The following is a 14,922-nucleotide window of genomic DNA, read 5'->3' as shown; positions in this document are numbered from 1 at the left end:
TCAGGTGAATGGTGTAAATAAATGAATACAAATTATGCCAAAACAGTTATTTTTTTGTCGCCTTACCTCCCAAAAAACAATATCAAGCGACCAAAAAGTCATATGTACCCCCAAAATAGTACCAATAAAAATGTAATTTCATCTCGCAAAAAATGAGCCCTCATACAGGACTATAGCCAGAAAAATTAACCAACATTTTTTTTACCGTTAACATGACATATAATGTGTTATAAAAAACACCTCAGAATGGCTTGGATAAGTAAAAGCATTCCAAAGTTATTGCCACATAAAGTGATACATATCATATTTGCCAAATCTTCGACACTAGAGGCTGGTGGGAACACAGGAAGAGGAAGAGGCTGCATCGCATCGCTGACATGGAGGTAAGTATAAAAGTTTTTTTGTTTTTTTGTTTTAAATACCGGACAGGAGAGGGGCACTTGATACTGGCACATTAGGGGGCAGGGGGAGAGGATGGCACTATGATATTGGCACATGGGGGGGCAAGAAATGGACATGAATCATGAGGGGCAGAAATGTGAAATTATGGGGGGGCAAGAAATGGACATGAATCATGAGGGGTAGAAATGTGAAATGATGGGGGGGGGCAAGAAATGGACATGAATGATGAGGTGCAGAAATGTGAAATGATGGGGGGGGCAAGAAATGGACATGAATGATGAGGGGCAGAAATGTGAAATGATGGGGGGGCAAGAAATGGTTATGAATCATGAGGGGCAGAAATGTGAAATGATGAGGGGGGCAAGAAATGGACATGGATCATGAGGGGCAGAAATGTGAAATGATGGGGAGGGCAAGAAATGGACATGAATCATGAGGGGCAGAAATGTGAAATGATGGGGGGGGGGGGGGGCGAAATGTGAAATGATGGGGGGGGGGGGGCAAGAAATGGATATGAATCATGAGCGGCAGAAATGTAAAAATGATGGGGAGGGTAGGGGGGGGCGCCAAAATGTAGATTCGCTTGTGTTGACAAAAATCCTTGCACCGGCCCTGCATGTGAGCACCGCTTCCTTTTTCTTACACTGCACTTAGACTCGAAAGTGCAGTGTAATACAAGTACCTGTTCCATTCAAGTGAAAGGAGTGAGTACTTGTAATTACACTACACCTCCGCTCCACAGGAGACGAGGAGTAGTGTAAAGACAAGGAAGGCTCCTCGTCAAACAGCTGATTGGCAGGGGTGCCAGGTATCGGACCCCCGCAGATCAGATTTTGATGACCTATCCTGACAATAGGTCATCAATATTAAAGGCTGGACAACCCCTTTAAGCCAATCTGCTCTAATCAAAGCAAGTAGTGCTTCACCTTCTTATTTGGTTTTCTTTAATATGTATAACTAGTGAAGTATATGTATTTAATTTCTATTTTCTAAAAACACTTACTCTTCTTGTGTTGGTACAGGGCACGTACACATTACTGATTTCAATATTGCTACCCTGGTCAATCAAGGTACAAAGATCACAACAGTTGCTGGTACAAAACCTTACATGGGTAAGTATCCTGCTTCCTACATCTTTCATTTATGATACCTTGTTTTTTTGCCATGGTTTCTTCAGCTAGGATATTATTTGTGTCTCAGATGTATGTATGCATAATGGTGTCAGGTTCATTATGGATGCTGAAGGCCTTTCAATTATGCGCCCATTCCCAGAATGCTGTTAAGCTGATCTGGTACTTCACTTGTGGGAGCATCTTAATTGCTGAGCCACAACAGCCTCATAAATCAGCCAACTTGTTCCTTCAAAGATTTGTGTAGTCTGTTTTCTTTGCCAGGTCTCTACAATTAATGTACCAACATCAACATTATAAAAATAAGCAACTCTCTTGAAGTGCAGTAGAGCCACTTGTCGGACAATGGAATACTAAAATTCACTAGAATTAATATCATTGACCCATATACTAAGGCAAATTAGGAATACAATATATACATTTTTCTGTATTCATCAGAGGCTCCATTAAATTCCAAATTGAGTAGGCATGCCTATAGACAACTGATGATAACTCAATTTACAGTTTCTTTTACAAAAATATTCAAATTGCAAGATATTGGCTTTAGTTCATTATAATAGTGCCCCTCGAAGTTCAGTCTCTCTAGTAAGGTGGACATCCTGCCACTGAGCTGAATGAGTAGGTCGCACATTCTATCCTTCCACTGCCACCAACCAGGGAAAGGCGGTAATACATAACCATCTTCCTCTGCAATCTATGACAGTTACAGGTAGAGAACTGCAGCACAAGGGACACTCCCCCTGAGCTATGATAAGGAAAGAGCCTAAGGAGAAAGGGCACTCCTCCTAAGCTGTGGCAGGGAAAGAGCCTCAGCAGAAAGGGCATGCACCCTGAGCTATGACAGGGAAAGAACCTCAAAAGAAAGGACCCCCTCCCCAAGCTATGACAGGGAATAAGACTTAGCAAAAAGGACACTCCCACTGAGTTATGACAGAGACTGAGCTTCAACAGAAAGGACACCCCTTGAGCTATGACAGGGAAAGAGCCTCAAAAGAATGCAAATGCCCTCTGACAGAAAACAGAGAAAATGCCCCAGCAGAAAGGACCCACCCTCCCCCCCCTAAGCTGCCAGCCTGGAGATTTTCTATCAAAGCAATGAATGAGATAATTTCGGTATCCATGTGAGGTACAGGGTTGGTTTCAGCATTATTATAAAGAGACTGTCATGTATTGTATTATGTCTTATTTTCTGATTTTTTACATTAATCATTTGATAAGCCAAGGCAGGAAAAATCTAAGGCATATTGGTACACTGTAGACTGTTTCCAGGGTGCGGGTGCCCACAGAGAGGGCTCTAAGTGCCGCCTCTGGCACCTGTGCCATAGGTTTGCCACCACAGTTCTTTTCTGTCAGACCAGGAGTGGAGGAGATCCTTATCTCTGCTCTCTGACATTATAAACACCCATTATCAGTTCTTATCTTACTGGTTTATTGGATGACCAGCACAAAGTGAAAGTACCAGTCACACAGCTATAAAAACCCTTTGTGATGGAACAGCTCAATATTTTTAATTAAGGCCAATTGAAAAAAAATATTTTAAGACAAAAATGAGTAACATGCAATAGTTAAATAAATTGCCTCCGAAGGTGTAGGTGCATTTATATATATTAGTAAATTGTATAGGTGTGTGGCAAACCTAGCCACTTACAGAATGTCTTTGTATATATCTTGCTCTTACTGTAATGTTAAATGCATTGCTTTTCTGTGCCTCTCTCCATCCCCCTTTTTCCTGTACCATTGTTTCCCCAGCAGGGTGTTGTCTCAGGGACACTGGGAGACCAGTAATCCAGCTGCTCTGTCCCTCCTCAATCTCCCATCAGCCCTTGCTATTGTCTGACCCCACCCATCCTTGTACTATATTCATCTATGTACCCTATTGTATGTAAATGAGGCTGTTGGGGGGGGTTAAATTAGGTGTGCTACACCTCAATAAAGTTAGTTGACTCCCAAGCTATGTGTCGTCTAGTTCTTGGGAAAAAGGGATTATTGTACCGCTTCTCGGATTATTGTATGCTGTTCAGGGATCTCAAGTCTCCCGGACGTTCAGGGAGTCTCCCGCTATTAGATAGCGGCTCCCTGACACCCGCATGTGTCACAATATATCCCCGAAAGTTTTAATCGCAGTAAACTTTTCCGGCAACCTGTAGCAGTGACCCCTTCTCGGCGCGTGCGCACAGTGCAAGAAGAAGCCGATGCCAGCAGTCCGCAACGGTGCATCAGGCTGAGCCTGTGCGCATGTGCGGGATCTCAAAGCGGGAGGAGGGGGAGGGAGAGGCGGCACTGAGAAGTAGAAGGCGGCACTGGGCACGAACGGCGATGCCTGCGGCCGGGCACCATGAATCCACAGACCTCCCCTGCTTGGGCACCTTAATGATTGACAGGTTAGTAAAACCTGTTTTTCCGCAGAATAAAGCCACAAATAGCTTTTATAAGGCCACCTTAGAAATCAGAATGCTACCCTGGACATGAGCATTAGACATGTCGCAAACATAAAATTTTCCGTTCACGAACGGCGAACGCGAATTTCCGTAAATGTTCGCGAACGGGCGAACCACCATAGACTTCAATAGGCAGGCGAATTTTTAAACCCACAGTGACTCTTTCTGGCCACAATTGTGATGGAAAGGTTGTTTCAAGGGGACTAACACCTGGACTGTGGCATGCCAGAGGGGAAGCCATGGCAAAACTCCCATGGAAAATTACGTAGTTGACGCAGAGTCGGGTTTTAATCCATAAAGGGCATAAATCACCTAACGTTCCTAGATTGTTTCGAATAACGTGCTTTAAAACATCAGGTATGATGTTGTATCGATCAGGTAGTATAAGGGTTACGCCCGCTTCACAGTGACAGACCAAACTATGACAGACAAAACTCCCTGTTTAATGCACCGCAAACAACCGCAAACAGTCCATTTGCACAACCGCAAACTCCCCATTTGCACAAGGTTGGATACCAAGCTAGCCATGTCCCGTTCCTTGTCCTTGTGCTTCCAATTTGGGGCACTGCACGTGCAATCTAATGTGCCACCAGATATGAGTGGTGTGTTAAGTAGTACTATTCCTATCAGTTTAATCCCTGTTACGTCCCCTATCAGGGGATTTGTATATGGCATCGATTTTAGGAACTGGGAGATGGAAAAAGATGCTTGGTTGCTCCTCCTACTTCCAATTTGGGGCACTGGGTGTGCAATCTAATGTGCCACCAGATAGGAGTGATGTGTTAAGTAGTACTATTCCTATCAGTTTAATCCCTGTTACGTCCCCTACCAGGGGACGTGTATATGGAATCGATTTTAGGAACCGGGAGATTGAAAAAGATGCTTGGTCGGTCCTCTTAACTCCAATTTGGGGCACTGCGCGTGCGCCGTGTAATGTACTATGCAATCCCAATATGTGTGGTGTGTTAAGTAGTACTATTCCTATCAGTTTAATCCCTGTTACGTAGGAGGAGGAGGATTACTTTCACCTCTTCCCCTGTTAGATTCCTGTTGTGCTGTGAAATCACCCTTATACGCTGTGTAAAGCATACTTTTTAATTTATTTTGGAACTGCTGCATCCTAATTCTTTCAGGCACTTTCTGCTTATACCAGGGGTCTAGTAGCGTGGCCACCCAGTACAGGTCGTTCTCCTTCAGCCTTTTTATATGAGGGTCTCTCAACAGGCACAACAGCATGAAAGACCCCATTTGCACAAGGTTGGATGCCGAGCTACTCATGTCCCATTCCTCGTCCTCAGTGATCTCACTGAAGGTATGTTCTTCCCCTCAGCCACGTACAACACCACAGGTACCATATAGGTGACATCAAGCACCCTAGGAGGCCTGTTGTGGTTGGTCTTCCTCCTCCTCCTCAAAGCCACATTCCTCCTCTGACTCCCCTTCCTCACACTCCTCTTCCAGCGTTGCCGCAGGTCCAGCAAGCGATGCTGATAAGGCTGTTTCTGGTGGTGATGGTGACCACAACTCTTCCTCTTCACGCTCATCTATGGCCCGATCCAGCACTCTTCGCAGGGCACGTTCCAGGAAGAAAACAAATGGCATGATGTCGCTGATGGTGCCTTTGGTGCGACTGACTAGGTTTGTCACCTCCTCAAAAGGACGCATGAGCCTACAGGCATTGCGCATGAGCGTCCAGTAACATGGCAAAAAAATTCCCAGCTCCGCAGAGGCTGTCCTAGCACCCCAGTCTTACAAATACTCATTGACGGCTTTTTCTTGTTGGAGCAGGCGGTCAAACATTAGGAGTGTTGAATTCCAACGTGTTGGGCTGTTGCAAATCAAGCACCTCACTGGCATGTTGTTTCGGCGCTGAATGTCTGAAAAGGGCGCCGTGGCTGTGTAGGAACGCCTGCAATGGCCACACACCTTGCTGGCCTGCTTGAGGACATCCTGTAAGCCTGGGTACTTATGCACAAAGCGTTGTACGATCAGATTACACACATGTGCCATGCACGGCACATGTGTCAACTTGCCCAAATTCAATGCCACCAGCAAATTGCTTCCGTTGTCACACACCACTTTGCCAATCTCCAATTGGTGCGGAGTCAGCCACTGATCCACCTGTGCATTCAGGGCGGACAGGAGTGCTGGTCAGGTGTGACTCTCTGCTTTCAGGCAAGTCAACCCCAAGACGGCGTGACACTGTCGTATCCGGGATGTGGAATGGCCCCTGGGGAGCTGGGGGGGGTGGTGTCGTTGATGTGGAGCAAGACGCAGCAGCAGAAGAGGACTCAGCCGAGGAGGTTATGGAAGAGGATGCAGTAGGAGGAGTAGAGGAGGTGGCAGCTGACCTGCCTGCAAGTCGTGGTGGTGTCACCAACTCCTCTGCAGAGCCACGCATTCCATGCTTGGCAGCCGTCAGCAGGTTTACCCAATGCACAGTTTAGGTGATATACCTGCCCTGACAGTGCTTTGCAGACCAGGTATCAGTGGTCAGATGGACCATTTCCCCAAAACTGTGTGCCAGACATGCCATGACTTCCTTTTGCACAATCGAGTACAGGTTGAGGATTGCCTTTTGTGCAAAGATATTTCGTCCGGGTACCTTTCACTGCGGTGTCCCAATAGCTACAATTTTTTTGAAGGCCTCAGACTCCACCATCTTGTATGGTAAAAGCTGGCAGGCTAAGAGTTCCGACAAGCCAGCTGTCAGACGCCGGGCAAGGGGGTGACTCTGTGATATTGGCTTCTTACGCTCAAACATGTCCTTGACAGACACCTGACTGTGGGCAGATGAGCAGGAACTGCTCAAGGCGAGAGGCGGAGTGGCGGGTGGTTGAGAGGGGGCAAGGAGGACAGCAATGGTTGACGTGGCTTAAGATGCTGGACCAGGAGGAGGATGGTGGCTTTGAGTTTCTGTGCTGCTTGTACTCATGTGTTGATCCCATAGGTGTTTGTGATGTGAGATCATGTGCCTTCGCAAAGCAGTTGTACCTAGGTGGGTTTTGGACTTCCCACAACTCAGTTTCTTTTAGCACAGGTTGCAAATGGCATTTCTGTTATCAGAGGCAGACACACACAAAAAATACCACACTGCTGAGCTTTGCAATGACGGCATTCTGGTGGTGGCAACAGCATGCGTTGATCGGCATGCTGTCTGGCTGACCCCGGGTGCCGATACATGCTATCTGACTGTGCCACTAGCTCCTTGCGACGACTTCCCCCTGCTTCCAACTCGTCTCCTCCTCCTCTCTGTCTCCCCATCTGAACTTTCCCCCTGTTCTTCTTCTCTTCGAGCGGGCACCCACGTGACATCCACGGACACATCGTCATCATCAACCGCTTCACTTGTATCTGACAACTCAGCAAAGGAAGCAGCAGCGGGTACAACATCATCATCATCATACCGTACGTCCATCTGTGTAATGCTGCCTGACTGAGACATATACCTGTTATCTACATCCTCTTGCAATAATGGTTGCGCATCACTCATTTCTTCCAACTGATGTGTAAATAACTCCAGATCAAGTGAAGCGGCTGTGGTGCTAGTGTTGGTGGTGGTGGCAGGCGGGCGAGTGGTAACTTGAGCGGGGCCCGAAGCTGAGCTGGAGGAGGATGGTGCGTCAAGGTTCCGAGCGGAAGCTGTAGAAGATTGGGTGTCCTGTGTTAGCCAGTCAACTATGTCCTCAGAACTTTTCGAGTTCTGGGTACGTGGCCTCTGAACACTGGGCATTATTCTAGGGCCAAATGGAATCACAGCACTACGACGGCCCTTGCGGGGTGGCCTGCCTCTGCCTGTCATTTTTTTAGATTAGTTAAGTTGTACTATGCGTGCAAGCTACTGTGACACCAGATATGAGTTGCGCTGAAGTGACACTATGGACTTGCAGCTGGGCCTTAAACACACAAACACGTGTGTGCAACTGACTGCTAGTTATTCACAGTCAAAATTGTTGTTTTTCCTTAAATATAATCAAATGTGACACCAGATATGAATGGCACTGAAGTGACACTATGCACTGGCACTAGGCCTTAAACACACAAACACGTGTGCAACTGACTGCTAGTTATTCAGTCCAAATTGTTGTTTTTCTTTAAGTATAATCGAATGTGACACCAGATATGAATGGCGCTGAAGTGACACTATGCACTGCACTGGGCCTTAAACACACAAACACGTGTGCAACTGACTGCTAGTTATTTACAGTCAAAATTGTTGTTTTTCTTTAAATGTAATCGAATATGACACCAGATATGAGTTGCGCTGAAGTGACACTATGCACTTGCAGGGCTGTGAGCCTGACACACACGCTGACAGGCAGGCAACTGCAATTTGATTACACAGGAAAAAAATAAAAAAAAGCAGACTGATGTTCTGGCTTTTTGGGGTGCTGTCTTTACAGCAGAGATCAGATGAGTCCTTCAGGACTGTAGTGGACACTGAATACACTAGCCTAGCTATCGATTTCCCTATTAAATCAGCAGCAGCTACACTGTTCCTCCTCTCACTAAGAATGCAGTTTCCGAATTAATCTAAAATGGATGCTGTCCAGGAGGTGGGAGGGTCTGCTGCTGATTGGCTGGAATGTGTCTACTGACTGTGAGGTACAGGGTCAAAGTTTATTCAATGATGATGAATAGGGGCGGACCGAACATCGCATATGTTCACCCGCTGCGGCGAACGCGAACAAGCTATGTTCGTCGGGAAGTGTTCGCCGGCGAATAGTTCAGGACATCTCTAATGAGCATATGTTTAGCTCACAGGGCTTATAGGTGGTGACAGAATCTCTTTAATCATATACAATAAATATGATAATTTGGGGCAGGGTAATGAGCCCAGTCCTCCACACCATAGAGCACAGTGTGCAGCTACTGCATATGTTTGGAAAGTGTAATAAAAAGTTTGTGAAAGAAAAAAAAAAAGAAAACCTCCCGGAAATGAGATGTGCACCTCCCTGAAATGAGTTTTTGCAGGTTGGGATGTCTGGCTGTTCCTGTCTACCAGCTGAGTTATTGTGGATTATATGGCCTCTCCGTTACAATTGGTGGCAAGCGACGGGATTCAAACTGCACAGCAAAGCATCAGTTCATTGAAACAGCCATTCGGATATACCGGAGTTAGAGAATATGTGCAGTTATACGAACGAACGGTGAATGGAGATGAATTATGCAACATTGAAACGAACTACATTAAAGAAATGATTGGAAGCAAGGGGAAGAATTGCCAGCAACAAAACGAAAGCTACTCTTGTGGCTAAACTCATGGAGGGGGACAGAGCAACCACTGCGGCAACTCCACAGGAGACAGAGCCAACGGAATTTACAAAAGAGCTAAATAGCAGGTTAGCTTTTTACCCAAACACCCCCTCCGTGGAGACACTAGAAAGACTGATAGCAGATGTACAGGAGTACATTGTGGCTAAGCAAAATGCTATTCAGCGAGTCGGGGAAGGAGCCCCAGCGCTCACCAGCACTACCCAGGGAAAAGCTAAGATTCCCTACCAAGCTTTTAAAAATTACACAGAAGGAGAAAGTGATATTGACGAATACCTACAGGATTTTGAAAGGTTGTGCCAGCTACACAACATAAGCCCAGCCGACCAAGTACCCCTGCTGGCAGGTAGATTATCAGGCCGCGCCGCAGAGGCATACCGGACCGTCCCAGACGAAGACAGCAGGAATTATCCCAAAGTCAACCAAGCCATCCTAGCACAGTATGCCATTACCTCTGAGGCATACTGACTCAAATTCCAGGATATTCAAAAACAAACAAAAGACTCACACACCGAATGGGCACACCGCCTACAGCGAGTCACCAAGGGGTGGATGGAAGCGACACGGGTCACCACTATGGAAGAGACGTTCCAGTTAATAGTAATGGAGCAGTTTTTCAATGGACTAACCACAGAACTGCAAAATTGGGTACGAGATCGCAAACCCCGTACCCTACCAGAGGCAGCCAAGCTAGCTGACGAGTTCCAAGACACTAGGCGAGACCAACGCACACCACACCGGACCACGTATGGATCTACCACGCCTCTGTAGCAGGGACTACCTTGGCTCACCCACGACCAACCGCGAGCCATAACTAGTACCCCGAAAGTATAGATGAGAGTTGCTGCGCATAGCGCATGATATACCATTATCAGGACATTTAGGAATCAGGCGAACTAAACATCGGCTGACGCAGAACTTCTTCTAGCCAGGTATCTCAAAGGATATTAGACAATACTGTCAAACGTGCGATACCTGCCAGAGGGTAGGAAAGAGAGGGGATCGCTATAAAGCCAAACTCAGATCCCTGCCCATAATTAAAAACCCTTCAGTCGGGTAGCTGCAGACATAATAGGACCCCTAGCGAAACCCAGTCACTCCGGCATGAAATACATCTTGACCATAGTGGACTACGCCACTAGATACCCAGAGGCGGTGGCGTTGACCAATGTACATGCAGAGACTATAGCGGATCCCCTTATGCGAATATTCTCCCAAATGGGATTTCCCCAGGAGATTATTTCGGATAGGGGCACTCAGTTCACTGCAGAGGTCACCCACCAACTCTGGAAAGTGTGTGGGTTGCAACTGATCTTAAACTCCGCCTACCACCCCCAGTCCAACGGGCTCTGTGAACGATTTAACGGAACACTTAAGCAGATGATCCGCACTTTCATAGATACTCAAAAAGACTGGGAACGGTTTTTGCCCCACTTGCTCTTTGCCTATAGGGAAGTACCCCAAGAATCCACGGGATTCTCCCCTTTTGAATTATTGTTCGGGAGGAGAGTGACGGGTTCCTTAGACCTTACCAGAAAACACCAGGAGGGAGGGATAACTACGAATGGTACCCCTATTGTCCCATACGTGCTAGAGTTTAGGGAATGCTTTGAGGCTCTGACCCAGACGGTACGTACTAACCTCCAAGCGGCCCAACAACAACAGCGCAGATGATACGATAAGGGGACCAGGGACAGCAGCTTTCAGGTCGGGCAGAAGGTGTTAATCCTACGGCCAGTCCCAAATGACAAGCTGCAGGCCTTCTGGCAGGGCCTATGCAATGTGGTGGAGCAAATCTGTGATACCACCTATGTGATCAGCCTGTGCGCTGGAACAGGGGGCAGACGCATGCTCCATGGGAACATGCTGAAGCCCTTCTACGAGCGCATATAAGAGGTGACCGCTATTTGTGCCTCTGCTGCAGAGGACTTTGACAATTTACCTCTTCAAGACCTCCTAGAAAAATAGGGCCAGAAAGAAGACCTGGAAGAGGCTCAGTTAGGCGAATGGCATAGAGTCCCCAGGAAAGGGCGCAGGCTTATAGTCTAATAAGGAACCACTTTTTCTAATCTCCCCGGGTACACCCCGTTAGCCACCCACAGAGTAAAAACACCAGGGCAGACCCCCCTCCGCCAACCTCCTTATCGCATACCTGAATCCATAAAGGATAATATGCGCAAGGAAATTGAAAAAATGCTACAGCTAGGAGTCGTAAAGCACTCTGAAAGCCCTTGGGCCTCCCCAGTAGTTCTGGTGCCGAAGCGGGATGGGACTACCCGCTTCTGCGTAGACTACCGGAGGCTTAATGATAAGACCGTATCCGATGCCTACCCTATGCCCCGGATAGACGAGAACCTAGACAAAATGGGCCAATGCCTCACCACAATAGATATTGGTAAGGGGTATTGGCAGATTCCCCTAGCCGAAGACGCCATCCCTAAGTCGGCGTTTGTCACCCCGTTTGGCCTGTACCAGTTTAAGGTCATGCCATTCGGGATGAAAAACACTCCAGCTACTTTTCAGAGGATGGTGGATCGGCTATTGGATGGGTTCCATGAGTACGCTTGCGCCTATCTAGGTGATATAGCGATCTTCAGCCACTCCTGGACCTGACCCGCATAGGAGCCATACTAGACCATATTAGGGAGGCAGAATTAACTCTGAAGTCCAGTAAGTGCCATATAGGGATGGCAGAAGTCCAATACCTAGGACACCGGGTAGGGAGCGGACAACAAAAACCCGAAACGGCTAAGGTAGAGGCTGTAGCCAAATGGCCAACCCCAGGTACCAAAACTCAAGTACTGGCATTCCTAGGAACCACAGGATACTACGGTAAATTTGTACCTGACTACAGTACCCTTGCCAAACCCCTCACCGATTTGACCCGCAAGAATCTCCCTAAGATAGTAGTCTGGACCCCAGAGTGTGAGCACGCATTCCATCAACTAAAAACGGCTCTTGTAAATTCACCTGTACTTGCCGCCCCTGGTCCAACTAAACGATTTCTCGTCCATACAGACGCTTCTATGTTTGGATTGGGGGCAGTACTGAGCTAAGTCGTAGCCGATGGCAGCGAGCATTCAGTGGCTTACTTAAGCAGAAAACTTTTACCCCGGGAAGTAAGCTACGCCGCCATAGAAAAAGAATGCCTGGCTGTGGTGTGGGCCCTTAAAAAGCTGCAGCCCTAATTGTATGGACAACCCTTTTCCTTACTCACAGACCACAACCCGTTGGTGTGGCTGAACAAGGTGTCAGGAGACAATGCCAGGCTGCTGCGCTGGAGTTTAGCGCTGCAGGCTGCAGCCTTTTGACTTTACCATCCACTACCGCCCTGGGAAGCAAAATGGCAACGCCAACGGGCTATCCAGACAAACTGAACTTTAAAAATAATCTGTGGGTACTCTTCCGGACATCCCCAAGCCGATCTGTTTGGATATGCTGGCTTGGTTCTTGGGGAGCATTGTGGCAAACCTAGCCACTTACAGAATGCCTTTGTATATATCTTGCTCTTACTGTAATGTTAAATGCATTGATTTTCTGTGCCTCTTCCCCTCCCCCTTTTTTCTGTACCATTGTTTCCCCAGCAGGGTGTTGTCTCAAGGACACTGGGAGACCAGTTTAAACTAGCTGCTCTGTCCCGCCTCAATCTCCCATCAGCCTTTGATATTGTCTGACCCCACCCATCCTTGTACTATAGTCATCTATGTACCCTATTGTATGTAAATGAGGCTGTTGGGCGTGGGTTAAATTAGGTGTGCTACGCCTAAATAAAGTTAGTTGACTCCCAAGCTATGTGTCGTCTAGTTCTTGGGGGAAAAGGGATTATTGTACCGCTACCCGGATTATTGTATGCTGTTCCTGTCTACCAGTGGAGTTATTGTGGATTATACGGCCTCTCTGCTACAAGGTGCTTTAAGAGGATAAATGCAGAAGTATAATTTTAGAATTTTTGTTTAGTAAGGGCAAAAAATGTAATGGCACAAGCTAAGTTACAATAATCAAAAAAAACATCCATTGTAGAAGTAAATAATTAAAATATTAGAAGAGTCATTTCCTTCAAATGGCGGAAATGAACGCCACCTGATAGACTGCACTGACTATAAAGTGAATGCCTCCTGACATTCACTGACTATAAAATGAACTCCATCTGGCAGACTACACTGACTATAACATGAACACATTCTGACAGACTGCACTTACTATGAAATAAATGCCTCCTGATGGACCACACTGGCTATAAAATGAATGCCTCCCGACAGGCTACACTGACTGTAATGGGATCATCTATTAGAAAACCTGGCGTTTTACCAGACAAGAAGATGCAGCATGCTGCGCTGTTCTGACTTTTTTTTTTATATTTTCTTTTTAATGAAGTTTTCAAAAATAACAAGTGGTATAAGTACACTTGCATACAAACTATCCAAAAACATTGCAGGTCTTTCATACAAAAATAGACATAATTCAGCAAGCCCACTGTAATTTGTCAAAAAAATGTGTCAGGCAGTACTGGAGTGGGCACGTCCTTTACCAGATCCCACTCTACTGTATGGCCATGACACGTTCCCGTTTTGAGGCCATTAGGAAATGCCTGCATTATGCAGTTAATGCAGCATGTCCTCCCCGAGGTGATCCTGCCTATGATCGCCTGTACAAAATCAGGCCGGTCATCGATCACTTCAGGGCCAATTTTTGGAGGCCTATGTACCTGGAAGGGAGGTTGCTGTTGATGAGGCTCTCATTGCTTTCAAGGGGAGACTCATTTTCCGCCAGTATGTTCCCTCTAAGCGGGCGAGGTATGGTGTAAAGCTGTTTAAACTTTGTGAGAGTACCTCATGGTACATTTACATGTTTTGTGTATACAAGGGGCGAGATTCCCGTATTGAACCCCCAGAATGTCCCCCCACTCTGGGGGTTAGTGGGAAATTTGTGTGGGACCTTATGCACCCACTGCTAGATAAGGGTTACCACCTGTACAAGGATAACTTTTATACTAGTATCCCCTTGTTCCAGTCCCTCGCCGCCAGATCCACGTCTGCTTGTGGGACCATGCGGAAAAATCAACGCTGCCTCCCTACCCACCCCCTCCAGGTACCTATCCCCAGGGGTGAGACCCGTGCCCTTATCAGTGGAAACCTGTTGCTGGTCAGATATAAGGACAAGAGGGATGTTCTTGTACTGTCCACAATTCATGGTAACGGCATCACCCCTGTCCCTGTGAGAGGTACTGCAGCAACTTTCCTCAAGCCTGATTGTATTGTGGACTACAATCGGTATATGGGAAGTCCTCAAGTCATATAACGCCATGCGCAAAACCCGGGCATGGTACAAAAAAGTTGCCGTCTACTTGGTACAGGTTGCCTTGTACAACTCTTTTGCGCTGTCCCGGAGCGCTGGCAACACAGGAAAATTCCTAGAGTTCTATGAGGCAGTCCCCAAGGCCCTGATCTTTTCTGACCAGGAGTACCTCGGGAACTGGAGGCGCCCGGTCCCCAGAAAAGTGCAGAATGTGTCACAGGAGGGGGACACGTGCCTCAATCATCCGGGCCTCTGCATCCCCTTTCTCAATTTTAATTCTATTTGGCCACAGACAATCGCCAAGAAAAAAAAAAATCAAATATGGCAAAAAAAAAAGTTTTCGCTTAAATGATATTATTTTGTGAATCTAAAATAAATAAAAA

The 14,922-nt window shown here is 46.8% G+C and overlaps 1 protein-coding gene across 1 annotated transcript in view; it reads left to right on the top strand.

Moving 5' to 3' along the window:
- Positions 1–14,922, top strand: part of STK32A (serine/threonine kinase 32A) — a 283,690-nt gene that overhangs the window by 239,503 nt on the left and 29,265 nt on the right. The window contains exon 7 of the mRNA XM_044277548.1: positions 1,425–1,514. Within this exon, the coding sequence (XP_044133483.1) occupies positions 1,425–1,514 (90 nt within the window). The remainder of the gene's footprint in view (positions 1–1,424; positions 1,515–14,922) is intronic.

Source organism: Bufo gargarizans, chromosome 2 (genome assembly GCF_014858855.1).
Source record: "Bufo gargarizans isolate SCDJY-AF-19 chromosome 2, ASM1485885v1, whole genome shotgun sequence".
NCBI lineage: Eukaryota > Metazoa > Chordata > Amphibia > Anura > Bufonidae > Bufo > Bufo gargarizans.
Note: the sequence above shows the minus strand (reverse complement) of the source record. Positions and strands in the feature narration are given on the sequence as shown.